At 38.8% G+C, this 17,258-nt stretch overlaps 1 protein-coding gene across 1 annotated transcript in view; it reads right to left on the bottom strand.

Annotated features, from left to right (window-relative positions):
- Nucleotides 1–465: 465 nt before the first annotated feature.
- The window catches only part of LOC752814 (tyrosine-protein kinase HTK16), a 28,411-nt gene continuing 11,618 nt past the window's right edge, over nucleotides 466–17,258 (bottom strand). Inside the window, exons 2-11 of the mRNA XM_001180232.4 lie at nucleotides 14,335–14,536; nucleotides 9,792–10,035; nucleotides 8,780–8,985; nucleotides 7,900–8,184; nucleotides 7,181–7,376; nucleotides 4,498–4,712; nucleotides 3,341–3,520; nucleotides 2,646–2,737; nucleotides 1,886–2,012; nucleotides 466–830 (exon numbers count right to left, since the gene is read on the bottom strand). Coding sequence (XP_001180232.2) covers nucleotides 627–830; nucleotides 1,886–2,012; nucleotides 2,646–2,737; nucleotides 3,341–3,520; nucleotides 4,498–4,712; nucleotides 7,181–7,376; nucleotides 7,900–8,184; nucleotides 8,780–8,985; nucleotides 9,792–10,035; nucleotides 14,335–14,536 — 1,951 coding nt within the window. The 3' untranslated portion in view covers nucleotides 466–626. The remainder of the gene's footprint in view (nucleotides 831–1,885; nucleotides 2,013–2,645; nucleotides 2,738–3,340; nucleotides 3,521–4,497; nucleotides 4,713–7,180; nucleotides 7,377–7,899; nucleotides 8,185–8,779; nucleotides 8,986–9,791; nucleotides 10,036–14,334; nucleotides 14,537–17,258) is intronic.

The raw sequence follows: 17,258 nt of genomic DNA, 5'->3' as shown, positions 1-17,258 counted from the left end.
GGCTGAGTTTAAAACTATAACGCATATTGGACATATTGGACCACATCATTTGTAGAAAATGCACTTCTGGCTACAAATTTGGACTACCGGTAGTCAAAATAGACCTGGACTACGTGATCTGGACCTAGATTACAAGTATTACAACCAGCTCAGAGTTTTTCAGTGATAACAAGGAACCATCTACATGCAGACTACAGTATCAGTTGCTTTGGCCTTAGGATTGCTTTTCTACAAATTTAGACTAAGCCATCAAGACAAGGGCTACTTGACCTGGACCAGTGCTACTGTCTTCTCCTTGGGATACAATGCTTTTTCTGTGATAAAACATATATCCTTAAAGTAGCAGTACAAAGATTTTAAAAACTAAATTTATTTTCATTATTGCAAAGGTGAAACTTTGAGAGGACCATTTTATCAAAATTCAATGCTTGGAAACATTCAAAGTAATAATTATTATCAAATACAAAGTTTCACCTTTGCAATAATGAAATAAAGTTATTTTGTTTTAATCTTTGCACAGCTACTTTCAGATTACTACTGGTTGCTTTGGCTGTAGAAATGCACTTCTGGCTACAAATACGGACTAGACAAACTAGACCAGGACTACCTGACCTGGACCTAGACTATTATCTCCTGCTCGGCGGGTTGTGGACCCCTCTGTGGTAGAAAGCACCGTATTCGGGGTCATCCCGGAACATGTCGTTGAGCTGCGAGAAGGTGGGTCTGTTGCAGGGTTTGTAAGACCAGCACTTGTTCATGATCTGGTAGACGTTCTGCGGACACCCCTCGGGCCTGTTCAAGCGATGACCGTTCTCTATTTGCTTGATGACCTACAAGTAGAATGAAAACAGAACAACAAGTTCTTATTAGAAGCAAATGTAAAAATGTAGATATTGACAAAGGAGGTTAATAAAACCCTGATAAAGAAAACATGCTAGAATTTTCTTTGATCGTTAACTTTATTTCATAAGAAATCAATACTTGTTCAAAAAATGGTTTGCCGATATGAACGTTTTAATCCTACTTTGCTATAAAAAAAAACCACATTTCTCCCAGCTGATGGATAAAAAATAACACTGTCTGATTTGACGTAGTACAGTTGTACTGCGTAAATTGCCAATTTGCATACTATAATACCTATCTTTATAAACATTGTAAAAAAGGGGAAGTTTACCCAGATATTAAGTTGGTTTGAATTGAAGCAGAAATATGAGACAAAAGTTTAAGCAAAAACCAGGTTAAAATAAGAAAGTTATGAATGTTTTAAGGTACGATCAAGCAAACACAAATTGGCAACACTGTGACGTATCTTGCATATATATCCCTTCCCATTTTCCCTGAACTAAAAAACTTTGAAAATGTATAATATCCCTGAAGATATGTATGAAACAAATTTATTCTGCCATCAATAACTAAGATAATGAAAGTTTATGAAATTTTCAATACAGATCAAATTAGAGAGGAGCTCGCAAGATATGTCACAGTGGTGCCAATTTGTGTTTCACTGATGACAACTTCAAAATTCATAACTCATTCATAATCTTTAATCTGATATTGCTCTCATTGCTTCTCTCATTTTTCTATTTTTTTTTATTACAGCCAACTTAATATTAGAATGGACATCTCCTGGAACACATTTTCATTTTTTACTATCAATGACACCACATTACACAGAATAACAAAAAACAGACAGATTGTGCACAGGGACCCGTTTCACAGAGCCTTTTTTCTATGACAAATGACAAAAATCAGTGACAAATTTGCTGTTAACCAATCAGAAGCAAGGATTTCATTAGCTTATAACAAAAACTGTCATTTGTCACTGATGACAAGTTTTGTGAAATGGGGCCCTGGTCTCTCATACTCGTTAATCCCGGGATCTTACCTCAGCGCCTGTTTTCTCGCCGTACGGCTGTGCTCCTCTCGAGTTCATCTCCCATAGCGTCACACCGAAACCCCACACATCGGACGAGTGTGAGAAGGTACCGTAGTATATAGACTCCGGCGCATACCTTATCATGGGGAGAAGAGCAAACCAGTAGACAGTGAGTACAAAGGGAAAAGATTTCAATGCATCCATTTGTTATTCATGACTATACTGTATTTGATGCCAGGAATTTTCAAAAAGAGAATAAGCTTTAAAATCCTTAAATTGTAACGCGTTGAGGGATTAGAAATCATCTTTTTTGATCAAAATTATGCATATTATCTTTTTAACCTTTATTAGCTTTTGAACAAAATTCTCATCCATGTTAATTGTTTTCAGAGACATTGTAGCAATAAAAAAAATATATAATCGTTGTCAATTTAAAGAACAATTTAGCGCTATAAAGAAACCCTGTCCTGAAGGTTTAAATTGGTACCACGAAACGATAGGGCATTAATAATTGTAGGAACCTTGGGAAGAGGGGAGTTAAAATAATTATATCGACCCTGGGCAAAAATACAACCATATATTTTATTTCTACTATTTCATTACCATATAACACTAAGATAATTAAAATTAAATAATTGATGGTATATTGTCCACTCAAGAGCGTTGGTTGTGGGCAGCTCCATTTTTTAAAACTTCCTTATAACCATTCATTTACAAAAAAAATGTTCCTATGTTCCTATATCTGAATGAAGCCTAGCGCTTCTCTTACCATTTGACCGGCCAGCGTCCACCTGTTGTTGATCTGTAGTAGTCGTTGTTAGCTCCCGTTGCCCTCGATAGTCCAAAGTCACTGATCTTAGCCTGAAATACAGTATGATGAGTAAAGATGAGTAAAGGATTAGCAAAAATTTGCATAAATATTTTGATGAGTTTAATAAGATTTGATTTACCATTTCATTTCTCAATTAACTAAACATAACATGAGGATGAAAGCAATGTAGGTGGTTTATTGTTGTGCAATTCTTCTTTTTTTAACGAAAGGTTTGTTTCTATCAAGCGCAACTAGAAACTGATGAGTATTTATTTCAACTGTTAGTTTATACAGCTTCACAAATACTTTTCTAGCTTATAAGTATTTTCACTTTAAATAAATAAAAAATGAAACAACAAAAATGATTGCAGGTACAAAGATGAAGTCATGGTGATATCATTGACACTGACAGTAATTATACTTCCTGTTTTGCCTTTTTTGCTTACAATGATCAAATGTTTTTTCCCCCCAATTATTGAATACATTTCTAGTCATGAGCAATTGAACCACTGAAGGGTAAGGATAAAGAGAAGTAGGAGGAGAAGAGGGGGGGGGGGTCAAGGGAGAAGGGAAGAGGAAGGGGGTGACCACCACCAACTCCAGACAATCAAAACCTCCAGTCACGTTTGCCTCTTCGAAGACACCTTACTGACCTGTCCTTTGTTTTCCAGCAGAATATTCCTCGCGGCCAGATCTCGATGCACAAACTTCTTTCCCTCCAGGTACATCATCCCGGAGGCTATCTGGGTGGCCCAGAGCTTCAGGTCGGACGCCGTGATGGAATCGTTCTGGAGGAAGTCTAGCAAGGCTCCCTGAGAAACCAGCTCTTGGACCTGAGGGAGAAAAAAAGAAGAATTAGATAGATGGTCTATTGGTTTCCACAATATCTCATTTTACAAAGAGTGTATAAACAACATATTAAAAATGATTATAATATACATATACATACATGGCCATACAATATCGGCACACACTATTCAGAATATTGTCATTGAGTTGAACTTAAGAGAAAAGTGGCAGAGCCTATGGAAAAGCAGAGCTTGTTGTGGATAGGCTCCTTAAGAAGAAGAGGTCTAAAGAAAAATGGACGAATGCAATTTGGGAAATTTCATGTATTAATATGTAGAGGTGTTGTGATCCAGTGGATAAGTCTTCAGACTGTGAACCACAAAGTTCGGGGGTTGAATCCCTGCCACAACACATACATCCTTTTGCTAGACAGTAATCTACACTGTACATAATTTGTCACACTCCACCTAGGTGAGGTAGAGGGTACCTGGTAGGATTATTCCTTGAAATGCACTGTCCGCTGGTAACGGCTGGTGGAGCTAAGTTTGGGTAATAATTTCCGAAGCTCTTTGGTAGCTCATAGGGAAGTTATATCATAATGTGTACAGGTTCTTCCTTTAGTACAGATTTCAATGAGAAAAACATATTCAAGGGAAACAAAAAATGCTGTCTTTATAGACAGGTAGTCTTTCTATACAGGTGGTCACTAATGCAAGTTTGACTGTAGCCCTATTATATCCCGGCCCCCTACTCAGTGTAATTTAGGGTACGTGTATGCATGTTCCCTCCCTTTGAAAGCACCCCCTATTTCTGGTGTGTAATGTCAATAATGGCCGAATTTTTTAAAGCACCCCTCTATCTCTGGTGTGTATAAGTCAATACGGGACGGACTTTGTCCCGCGAAAAGTACCCTTTACCAGAGATTCTGGGACACAAATGCGGCCCCTCCGAACCCAAAGTGGGAAGGCTGGGATTACATCCATCCAAATGAAGTCATCGATCAAAAAACCCATGGTCTTACCAGCATCATGGGGGGACCGAGGCAAACTCCCATGAGTTTGACGATACAGGGGTGGTCCAGTCCGCACATGACTTTGGCCTCCCTCAAGAACTCCTTCTGACCGGTCTGCAGGTGGTCAGCATGAAGGGTCTTCAAGGCTACCTTGACCCACCGGTCCTTCTCCTTATACTTGCCCTCCAGGACAGAACCAAACTCGCCCTGGCCGATCTCGTTACCTAGGTGTCGAATGAAATTGAAACATCCGGTCAATTGTTACATCAATATAAATCGATTGGGCTTGAGGAAAGGGCCTAGGGTCTGCATGGAGGGTCTTCAAGACTACCTTCACCAATCCGTTCCCCTTCTTTAGCTTGTCCTCCAAGACGCAACCAAAATTGCTGGAACTGATCTCGTTACCTTGTACCTTTAGAAACACTTTTTAAGCTATGTGCTATCTAAACCTAATAATTACCAGCTATGTTATCTTAGGGACGCTGTTGCACTTCAAATATTTTTTGTTTATGCATTGTTCCTACTATGTATTATATCTCGATGTAATCCACTGAATTTTATTATCTGTAAACAATTATTTTACACGGTGAATAAATAAAATAAACAAATAAATAAACAAACACTCAGAGATTTATGAAAGAACAAAATGGTATGTAATCCAACCTACAGTATACATGTATGTAACCCTAAACCTAGCCTACACAATCATGTAAAATCTAGCTGCAACACTTCCTCAAACCCTGTATAAATCTGTAGCAAATGCTCTGTATTGGACTGTCTGTCTGTTAATTTGTCTTCTCTCTCTATATCCCTCTTACCCTCATTTCAGTGCTTTAAAATGCCCTAATTTAACCAAATAAAGCCAATGAAAAAGTAGAAATGGTTTATATTTTTTCATACTATAAAAAATGTAATACATTTCCCATCCAAACTTGTTTTGTTTTTCATTGGTTGCCCAAAATAGACAGTTGCTTCCCCTGCCATATTTAATATTGATGTTATTAGCGAAACAAAACATGAATACAAAACATGCTGCGCCCACGCACAGTGCATCTATCACATGATAACAGACACATCCATCATATCGTTAATTGATGTAATTATAGTGTTAAATTAATGTCATGACAATGCCCTCAAAAGCAAAATCTATTTCATCACTAGTATTATCTCTATAGCTTACTATAAATGTAAAACCTCAATTAGAATGACTCAAATGTTCGCACAGTATTACACATTCATACTTGTATAGTTATGGTTAGGGTTAGGGTTAAGGTATACTGATGCTGGATAATCTGTAATGTGATTCAACATACTTTGGTAAACTTCCTTTTAACATGGGTTGGCATCATCAATAAATGTAAACGTATATATTTTTTAGCACAGAGATTTGAACCCATTAAAAAAAAAACAGTACATGAATTATTGTTGTAATCCACAGTGTACTATCTGTTTTTTACAATTTCGTGACTAATTTGAGGTTTCTATATATATTGCAGACCAGCTGGTATAAGAATTAGAATAATGCCACACGTCTATATGTTCAGTAACCATTTTGGGACAATAATTCCACATTTCGTTGTTTAGCTCAAATTTTTTTAATTCAGAACCCTAAAAAATATACCATATGCACGAGTAGAAAGAGCAAAGATTTCTGCACACACTTCATCCACTTTCAAGCATGAGCATATTGCGTTTGATGTAAGGATTTTTTAAAAGTAAAATAAGCTTTGAAATCCTAAAATTTACAACCAATTGACAGGTTCTGAATCATTATTTTGATCGAAATGGGCATTTTTTCAACTTTTTGAAAAAGTCCATAGACATGAATATTATTCTAATAGACATTTTATTTCATTAGAACAAGGTAGGAATTAAAGAAAACCATTATTGTTGCCATCTTGAACAACGTGTGATCAATTTAGCCCTTAAAGGTAAAGACCAGTTATGGTCATGCGATTGCATTGTGAAAGAAACGTTGTGGAATCGATCAGAAAAGGTTGATCATCTAGCATCTGCAAGGTTCTGGAATCATCAAAATGATAAGAAATTTGGCCCATTCTTCGTAAAGTTACAAGCACTATACACAGAATGATGTATATGGGACTACCCTATATCTCTCACAGACCATGAGAGAAACAAATTTACCAAATATATGAATTAGTAGGCGGTTTCCCGGCAAATTTGTTATCATCATGTATTAGTCAAAACATATTCTTTCACATGATTGGTAATGAGAGCTTCCATTTCAATTTTTGAAATTGGGGCGTTTCCAATACTGGTCTTTACCTTTAAAATACAGTATAAGTCCTGAATGGGTGCATTAAAAAGAAGATGCACAGACTGCTTTTAGTGCTAGATACTCAATAAAAGGCTACAAACCCAATACAATCGCAAAGGTACATGTCAAGGTTTCAGTGCCACAAAGATGTAACTCCATATTTTGCCAAAATGAGTATTTGATATCAAAATGTTCAGAAAAATGTGAGCTTTCCAGGAAACACAAAGACTTAACTCCACCTAACGCCCCATTGAAGTTAATGACTAGTGAAACATAGACCTAACTCCATTAGGCCAAAGTGAACCTCTATCATAAAACCACTTTTTCTCAAAATGGAGTTACATCTTTGTGTCACTGACCCCTTGATGTATTTTATTGTATTATAACACATAAAAAGAAACTTGAGTGTCTTACCCCTCTCGATGAGACTGGCATCGATACACTGGACCTCATCTGAGCCCCCTCCTGGTGCCTCATGGATAGCCTTCTGGAGTTCTTTCCTCTGTCTGTCCATCTCTTTGTCTTTCCTCTTGGTCTTCTCAGAGGCCCGGATGCCTCCGAAGATCTTGGAGAAGGCATTGCTCTTTGGCGCCCTCCCTGACGGCAGCTCCTGTATAAAGGAAGCAATCAAAGTCCATTTAAGGTAAATTTATTAAATGTATTGATGATGATGACGACGACGACGACGAAGATGATGAAGATGATGACGATGGTGATGATGTTGGTGGTGGTGGTGGTGGTGGTGGTGGTGGTGGTGGTGGTGGTGGTTGTGATAATGATAATGATGATGATGATGATGATGATGATGATGATGATGATGATGATGATAATAATAATGATATTAAATGAGATATATAAGGGGCCGTATACACTTGAAATCAAATGCTTGAGGCGCAATTGTGAAATAAAAGAAAAAAAGAGATCACATAAGAGCATCTGCATTATAAACAAAGGAACAGAAGTAAGATATATTTATTTGTTGAGAGCCAGTTTCTATTTTCTTCATTAGTTGGGAGGTTCAAATAATATACCTCTTCAATAAACCACTGGATTTTGTGAAACTTCAGTTATTAGATCTGCAGAAAGGACAAACCATCTTTAAGCCAACAACTGCAAAAAATCTATGGACTTACAGGCGGGGGTGACATAGGTATCGACCCCTCCCTCTCTATAGGACTGAGAGGGGGTTCAGGACTATCCCTCCTGACTGGAGTTACCCTGTGAGCCGTGAGATCCACCGGTCTCGGGGCGGGGCTGGGCTTTTCCCTGGTGGGTGGGCCGTTGTCGATGCGCCCCGGGGGAGGTGGTATGGGATGGAGAAGCATGGTTGGAAGACCGTCATCGTAGCGGGAGTAGTGATCGATGAGTTGCTCTAAGGTGTCGAAGTAAGGGCCGTCGTCGATGTAAAAGCTCTCCATCTGAAGGCGAAGAAGAAACCAGAATTGGGACCATAACAAAATATACTAGTTAATTTGATGTTATCAATAAATATACAAAATGCCACAACAACACTGAGAAAGCAAATTTTAAGCAATCTTCCTATACAGTTATGATTTATTGTGCACTTTATATACATGTACGTCAGGTTTTCTAGCACTGCTTATTAATCAGGAAACACTGAGTGTCATAACTACAAGAAAGGTGCTAGATCCAACACCATGAAGTGTAGTGTAATTGTCTAGAAAGATTAGATCTTACTTCAGTGTTGATCTAGAAGTTAGAGACAGTGCCATTAGCAGCCATTGAAAGCACCATGGTGTCGGGTTTATTAGTACTGCTTTATAGAAAATAACATCATAGTGTTGGATCAAACACCATATTGTACAAGTAATTATCTAGAGGGTGTTTATACCATACCTTAGTGTTGATCTCGAAGTTAGAGACAGTGTTATTAACAGTTATGATTGAAAGCACCATGGTGTATGGTTTATTAGAACTGCTTTATAGAAATGGACACCATGGTATTAGATCAAACACCATATTGTAATTATCTAGAGCGTGTTTATATCATACCTTAGTGTTGATCTCGAAGTTAAAGACAGTGCCATTGGCAGCCATTGAAAGCACCATGGTGTCAGGTTTATTAGCACTGCTTCGGAGTAGAAACTGGCCATCCTTAGCGCCGTGCTTCTGGATAGATTCGAGCGCCTTCTTGCGGTCCATGGAACCATGGAACCAGGGCTTGCCTTGTAGCCTGGGAACCTTGGGTTTACAGGACTCTATAGAGAACACAGGGGGAAGGAGGAGAGGGGGAGATGCAGAGGTGGGAGAGAAGGAGAGAAGGAGAGGGAGAGAGAGAGAGAGAGAGAGAGAGAGGGAGGGAGAGGTGGGAGAGAACAGGAAAGAGTGAGAGGGAGAGACAGAGAGAGAGAGAGAAAGTACGAGAGGGTAGAGAGATAGAGATAGGGGAATAGCAAGGGAGGAAGAGATATATAAAAAAAGAGAGGGAGAAGGAGAAAGAGGGGGAGAAGAAGAAAGAGGGAGAGAGAAGGGGAGGAGAAGAGGGAGAGAAAAGGTAGAGGGAGATAAAGAGGGGAGGGGTGAAGGGAGGAGAGAAGGAGAGAGACAGAAAGAGAGAGAGAGAGAGAGAGAGAGAGAGAGAGGGGGGGGGCAGGACAAAGGAGAGAGGAAGAGGGGAAAACAGAGAGTGGAAGAAGAGACAGTGAGCACAAGAGAGGTTGCAGGTTCGAGGGAGGAGAGGGAAAGGAAGAGGGTGGGAAATGGAGAAAAAAAATATATATATCAAGAGAAATGAGGAAAAAATGAAATGCAATACAGAATCACTGTCAACAGCCAAAGTTAAATTGATTTGAACATGATCTGTATAATTATGTATAAATGTTTATTGAAGGGTAGGGCACATCCTGTGTTGGAGCCAAGTTCACAATTTCTCCTCATTGCATATACATAGATCTACAATACATCCATGTAAACTTACGCACGTATGTTTTTCTATGCGCAACATTTCTTTCCAAATGATAATTTCTGCTTGGATGCGTAACCTATGAAAAAAAAGCATCCTTACTTAGGTACATGACAACGTGCGAGTGCTCGTATCTCCTCGCTAAATCCAGCGGCGTGTCGTTGTCTGCGCTGCGTGGATGACAGGGGGCGCCGTGCATGATCAGCTCCTTGACGCAGCCTGCGTGACCTTTCATGGCAGCCTCGTGGAGGGGAACCCACCCCGTCCTGGGGTGCCTGAGGGTGGGGTCGGCCCCCTTCTGCATCAAGAACTGACATGCCCTGGGTTGGTTGCTACTGCAAGCAGTCTGTGATAGGGAAGAAATAAAGAGGATGAATTTTAGAGAATGAAAAATTATATCATGACATATATAGCACTAATACAGTGTGCCATAAATCTAATGAAATATTCTGATGCACAAGAATAAGGGTACATCCAACAGGGGTGTACCCCCTTTTGCATCAAGAACTAACAGGACCTGCGTTGGTTGCTACTACAGTACATGCAGCTGTGATAAAGAAGAAAGAGAATGAAAGAGAATGAGAGTGAGAAATGATCAATCATAAATAGCACTTACAACATTCTCATGAGGTTCGGGTCGTTCATGGTTTTCTAACAGTCTACTGAATCATTTTTTCCTCCTCAAATTAGCTACAAATTTCAGTAATTCCAATCCTTCATAGTTAAAGAAATGTAAATTAATGATTAACGAAAATTATAAAATATCAACAACATATTGCCAATTTGTATACAATAATAGTAAGAATTAAGTTCCCTCTGCATGCCCAATTTACTTTATAAAGTGTACAAAAAAACAAGCTCCCGAAAAATGTATTTCATTTTTCTTTCACTGGTACTGCATACATGTACAGGTGTACACTCTGTATTAAAGAGGTTGATCGGTTTTTGGTCTGATCTCACATTTAACCTTTAAGTAATACTTCCCCAATAGCTTGCAAGCAAGTCAACTTAATATCTCTTCATTAGCACAACATACAGTATCTCCTGATCAGTCCTATCACATCTGTTTAGTTCAATTACACAATAAAATACATCCAATCGGGTACAAAACAGGAAGAATTGTGGTCATTATTTCCTTAAGTTTCAATTTTTATCGTCTCCAGTTCCTTTTTGCCTTCCAAAAGACCAACAGGAAAGAGGAACGCCTCAGGCCTAAGGGTGCATTCAGGCGACACTTTTTCACCCTAGAAACACGGTTTCAGAGACGTTTAGTTTAAAACACGGTTGCGTTCAAGCCATTTTTTGTCGGTCGTAAAAATAAGTGTGTTTAAGAATGCAAACATGAAACGCTGATAAAGATTCTAGCTTTAAAAAATTGCTTGAACGCACCCCTATTTGGAAAGTTATCAGTTTTTGTGTTCATACAAGTGGAACAACCAGTAGGTACAGTTCATCGTGTACGGCTTTTGTCTTCAATGTGCATTCTGTTCAGACACTTCCTTTTCAGCAACACATTCATTACATGCAGCATACATGTACATAAGCTGGTTCAATCCCCGATAGGCACTAATGTCCTTGGGCAAGACATTAATCTCCATTTGCTACACTCGACCCAGGTGGGGTAAATGGGTACCTGGCAGGAATTAATTCCTTGAAATGCTGGAGCGCTGTACATTAATGGCAGCTAGGCCAAAGCCGGGGTAATAATTAATGCGCTCAGAATAGAATATCTTGAAAGACAGCGCTATAGAAATGCCTATAATTATTATTATTATTATTATTAAGCTCCAACCACAGTAAACATACTGTAACAACAGAATTAGTCATATACCCCTTAAAAATTTGATGGTTTTTTTTTGTGTTTTACGTATCTCAACAATGAAAGGTGGACTGGTTAAATTGGGGCCTTCGTTAAACACTTTTAGATGTAAGCTTTAAAATGCCACACCCTCATAACATGCTTGAAAAATTACAAAACTTTGTAGGCCTAAGGGTATGAATAATTGGGCTGTAAACTGTCTGTATAACACATAAAGTATTTGCTCAGGTAAAAATTGCATTGTGATGTTATTTTTTATTCTAACAGAATTAATAACCCCGACCCATGATCCAAACATCGAATCCAAATCAACAAACTTGTTTTTCTTAGGGGTCTTATCAAAGTAAATGGAAAAAGAAAGAAAACGCACAAATGTGCAAGAGTCCGGGAATTCAAAATGGGACAGCTGTGGTCTGTGGTTGAAAACACAATGGCATTATAGTTTTAAAGAAGTTTGAAAAGCCTTTCACTTTTGCTTTGCCAAATTTATCTCAGTAATGTAAATATTTTTAATATATATTATACAAATATTGACTGCTCATGAGGATGATGGTGGGAACTATCACTCCCAAGGTGGTGTTTACACCGGCCCTTCTATCACCCCCGAGGCGAAGCCGAGGGGGTGATAGAAGGGCCGGTGTGAACACCACCGAGGGAGTGGTAGTTCCCACAATCATCCGATTACAGAGCAGTCCATATTTGTTTTATATACCTCATCCTTTTTATTGATTCATGATTAGGTCTAGCTGTAGGTCTAGATCTAGCTCTAAAAACAGGAAACGAGATCAAGAGAAATTTACTAACCCAAATAAGAAAAATACAACATCAAGTCCAAGGCAAGAGTATTGAATTCCTACGCGCTGCGCGTAACCGCGCGATTGCGGTAGCCTAGCAACTCAAAAAATTTGTGTGCGCAACTTTAAAGTCGCGGGAGGGGTTAGGGGTCCTATCCCAGGGTTTGATAGTAGCTATCAACCCCTCTGACGTAATGATACTTGATAGATCGAAATGCTCCTTGACATGTGATATAGTCTTGACCAATCAGTGAATGACAATCTATGTATGAGGTATATAAAACTTATTCTCCTTTCACAATTGCTTCTAATTGAAAAAGCTTATGATTTTGAGTCTACACGCAGCTAATATTCAAGACACGTATGTCAGTATCTAGTCCCTATCACAAGCATTTATATCTCTATCTCTCTCTCTCTTTCTTTCTCTTTCTCCCTATGTCTGTCTCTCTGTCTGTCTCTTTCTCTCTCTGTCCCCGACTCTCTGTCTATCTTTCTCTCTTATTCTCTCTCTCTCTCTCTCTCTCTCTCTCTCTCTCTCTCTGTCTTTCACTCTCTGTCTCTCTCTCTCTGTATGTATGTATGTCTGCTTGTCTGTCTCTTCCGCTCTGTCTTCCTGTCTGTCTGTATGTATCTCTCTTTTTCCCTCTCTCTCTCTCTCTCTCTCTCTCTCTCCTTCTCTGTCTTTTCCTCTCTCTCTCTCTCCCTCTCTCCCTGTCTGTCTGTCTGTCTGTCTCTCTGTCTCTTCTTTCTCCCCATCTCTCTCTCTCTCTCTCTCTCTCTCTCTTGTGTACTCTGTATTTATTTCCACGTTCAGAACAATTAATGATGTGTGGCACAAGAGCATGAGTAATAATGCCTTGGCATACTATTTTACAAAAATAGTGCTAACCAATAATATGACACATCTTTTGTGTAACTGTTCTATTACATTGTATTTATGTGTGCCAACTCTTCTGGACATTTTCTCTAAAAAGTATGTGCACGTTTACTTTTTTTAGTAAAAAAATACTACATTTCATTAACTAGAGGACTGTAGGTACTCATGTATACAATAAATAGATAACTAAATACTTTATTCTATGGTGAAAATTTTAGTATTCTTATGAACAGCAGTTTGCTTTTTAATTTCTAAAGTTTATATACATGTATGAGGATGAGGAGGATGATGATGATGATTAAAGGCCATCTGTACTAGTTCAGCCAAAGAGGATAAGACAACCCAGCGAGGTCACTGACGGGTGGCTATCTCATCAATTCAGTTCTCAACTAGCATAAGAAAAAGAGGATCATGGAGTACCAACAGGCACAGATTGGGGAAGTTTTCTATATAGAGGGAGCAAGTAGCTACAAGTAGTACAGTGGGGCTTTAAGATATTCAATAATAATAACAAATTGACTTTGGTATATAGAAATTCTTGAAGTATGTGCTTTAATGATCCAATTAGCCTTATGAAACCAGGCGTGAATCTTTCACATAGCAACACCATGCTATACATGTACATGCTTCAACATGTAACCATACCTACTGGTTGGCCTTCATGACCCCCCCCCCCCCCAACCACCACTTAGGTTTATTAATGAATGAACAATTAAATGGGAAGTCCACCCTATATCAAATTGGTTTCAATACAGCAGAAAACTAAAGAAAAATACAAGACTAATCAAATTCCTCTTCAGCAGAAAAAAAGCTTGGGTATGTATTTGCACGGGCTCACACTATACAGTACAGTAGATATCTGTAAAGCGCTTAGACACAATGTTGATGTATTAAGCACTACCGGTATATAAAAGCTGGATATATAAATAGATAGTATCAGTTCAAATCAATCAAACACAAATTGGCCATGATGTGACATATACATGTATGTACGTGTACATGTACAAGTTTTTTGCGAGGTCCTTTCCCATTTGCTTCATATACCAACAAAAATCATCAATTTAAATTTGTTATCTTTTGAAGTGTTTTCACAGTTCATGTTTGCATACCGGTTAGGTTTTTATTATCAAATTAAACAAATTCAAAGGTACTTACGTAGAGTGGAGTGACCCCATTGCTGTCTTTACTGTTGATATTTGCGCTCTTCTCCAGGAGCCTGAAGATGATGTTCTCCTCCCCCAGAGCAGCGGCCTCGTGAAGCGCTGTGCGCCCCTCCGCGTTCCTGGCATCCAGCGGACTGCAGAGGTTGTCCTCTATGATCATCGCGACGCCCTCCGACCACTTCTCAAAGGTAGCTCTAAGATTTAAAGAGAAAAAAGAGCGATTACTTTAAACCGATGGGGCTAGACTTTTTCCAAAGGAAGTAGCAAAACCCAATCCAGCAGTCCTGTAAATAAAAGGAGAAAATGTACGCCAAACATTGAGTGCTTTTCTTCGCAATTTTTGTTTGTTTACCCCAACAGGGCTTGATACTAACCAATGATGGGTAACATATAATGGGCCATAAAATTTAATCTTATTTTATCTTATTACATTTCAGTAATGACACAACAATTAATAAGGCCTGATGCACCCAGACCTTAATAATTGCGGAACCCTAGTGAAGAAAGTTAGCATTGCATGAGCCCTCATTAGTATACACTTGCTTAGTTATAATACACTTTTTAGGGGGGCTTGCCAGGGATACATGCATGTTTTGCTCACTGCCCCAGCCCCCCCCCCCCCCCACCCTCCCCCATTGCCTTGCAGGAAAATCTTAGATCTGCCCCTGAAACTTTGCATTACAAAAATTAAAATCCTCAAATTTGGAATCGATAATTTGATATATATTAACCTTCCTGCACCAAGATTAAATTATACAGAAGAATCATTGAAAAAACACAAAAGTTGCCTCATTAAAACCTTTCCATCACATGTACATGTACATTCAACCAAACCAGCTTAATGTGACCACACATTGTCTTTGGCAGGATTCATAGCCTCCATGTACACTGTACCTGTACCTGCATGGCACTGCACTGGGAGGCTCATTGAAACTGACCCCAATTTAGGAGGAAGTTCAAATGCAAAAATTACAACCTACTGGTATGCATTGTACGTCTGCAGCACATGGAGAAACCATAATGTATTTAAAATAGAGAAGTACATGTATACACTCTATTTTCAGAAAACCACAATGTGTCCAATAGTATTAAACCGACTAAGTTATTCATATCCTAATTACCAATGACTAATTATCTTATTAATAGCATTTATTATAATATTAATCGAAAATGAAAGTAAAACATATTTGTCTGTCCGTCTGTCCATAAGCAGTGTGGGTCACGTCCAAATGAGCCTCAATGTCAAAATGGAGAAGAAGAACAAAAAATTATTCATCTCTCAACCACTAACGTATCTTCTGCTGATGAGCCTCAAAAGGGTTTTACCTTATTATTTTTAAAATTCAAAGGCTCACATCCAATTTAAACCTGAAACTGGGACTTAGGAAGATGAAAGGGAAGATTTACTGTAGACCTTTGTCTAACTCCCTTAGTTCAATTTGACTTAAAAAGACTGCACTTTAAACTCAGTATCAGGTTTAAATTACGGTAAAAATACAGGCCAGAGTTTATAGCCCCTTACTGGTTCTATTTAAGTAGACAATATACATGTACATGTGTACATTGTTGAATACTACACATCTGCCACCCTCTCTCTCTCTTTCTCTCAGCCCCCCCCCCCCCCCCTCTCTTTTTTTTTCTCTTTCTCTTTCCCTGTTATTTTCTAAATATAAGGAGAAAAACCCATTATTGTGTCATCACTCAATCGTGAAGTATAGTACAGAGTTGTTGTGTAGGTTGACTGTTTGCTTTTGTAATACGGTCGAGTAAGAATTTCAAACCCACAAAATGATGTATAACCAGGAAACAAGTGGCAATGATTACCTTTTCATTATGATTTCCATTGTACACTGTATAATGGGTTTGTTTAACACAATACCGGTACAGGTATTGTGTAGAGTACATGATTGTGTGAAGGCAAGCCTACGCTTCGGTCGATTCATTCTTTACTACACAAAAAAAGGCTTTAATTGTCTTCTAGTAAAAAAAACTATCTGAATTTATCAATGTTCAGGTGGTTGAGGATTTTGCAAAAGGGAGTGCAATTCGACCTGGAAAACAACAACAAAAACAATTAAGGGGAGGGGCATTTTTGTGTGTGAAATGTATTTTAGGCGCCAAATGTGTTTCAAAAGGGAGGGGCAGGCTGGTTGATTCCCCCCCCCCCCCCCTCTGCTCCGTTTAAGAACCATTTACATAAAAAAAAATCTTTTAATTATTCTAGTTTATTAATTATTATTATCATTTACTTGGTATTCCAAAGATAAAATACAATGAAGACACAAGACCATAAAGAACAAATGATTCAGCTTCCCCTACTGCACTTCCCAAAGTTGATCGGAAGGAAAAAGCACATCGATGGAAGTCATGGACATAGGAACAAACAAACAAAGAAACAGACAAAAAATAATACCAGTAATGAAACCAAACAATCAATCATTTACATTCATCTCAAGATGTTCTGCTAATTAATGTACAATCCGAACATCATTTCTAGCATGACCGTTGCACGACCTCTTCCAATATCCACACAACACCTTTTTTGATCAGCGCTCGATCGGCGCACCTGCCTACCTCAAATTGGCAACGTCTGTCACAGCAGGTAAAAGCACAGCCTCGTTCCTGTCTAAGCCCAACAATGACTGGGTACATACCAAGTAGGCTCATAATTGACTCTTCAGTCCCGCAATTTCCTTCCAATAAGCCGTGACTCACGTTGGCACAGCGGCAAGCAACGCAGAGTCGACTGCTGCCACCGTTGTTCTCCCTAAGCTCAGGATTATTCCGAGGAAGGGGTTGACATGATTCAAACGATCAATTTAGCACGATAGGGGTTACGCAGGTCACATTTGTGAAACTTCTTAGGGCAAGTGGCACCCAGGTAATTTTTTTTTATTTGAATATGAAAATAAAGGG

Source organism: Strongylocentrotus purpuratus, unplaced genomic scaffold (genome assembly GCF_000002235.5).
Source record: "Strongylocentrotus purpuratus isolate Spur 01 unplaced genomic scaffold, Spur_5.0 spur5_scaffold_12, whole genome shotgun sequence".
Taxonomy (NCBI): domain Eukaryota; kingdom Metazoa; phylum Echinodermata; class Echinoidea; order Camarodonta; family Strongylocentrotidae; genus Strongylocentrotus; species Strongylocentrotus purpuratus.
This window is presented reverse-complemented; position numbering and strand designations above follow the sequence as displayed.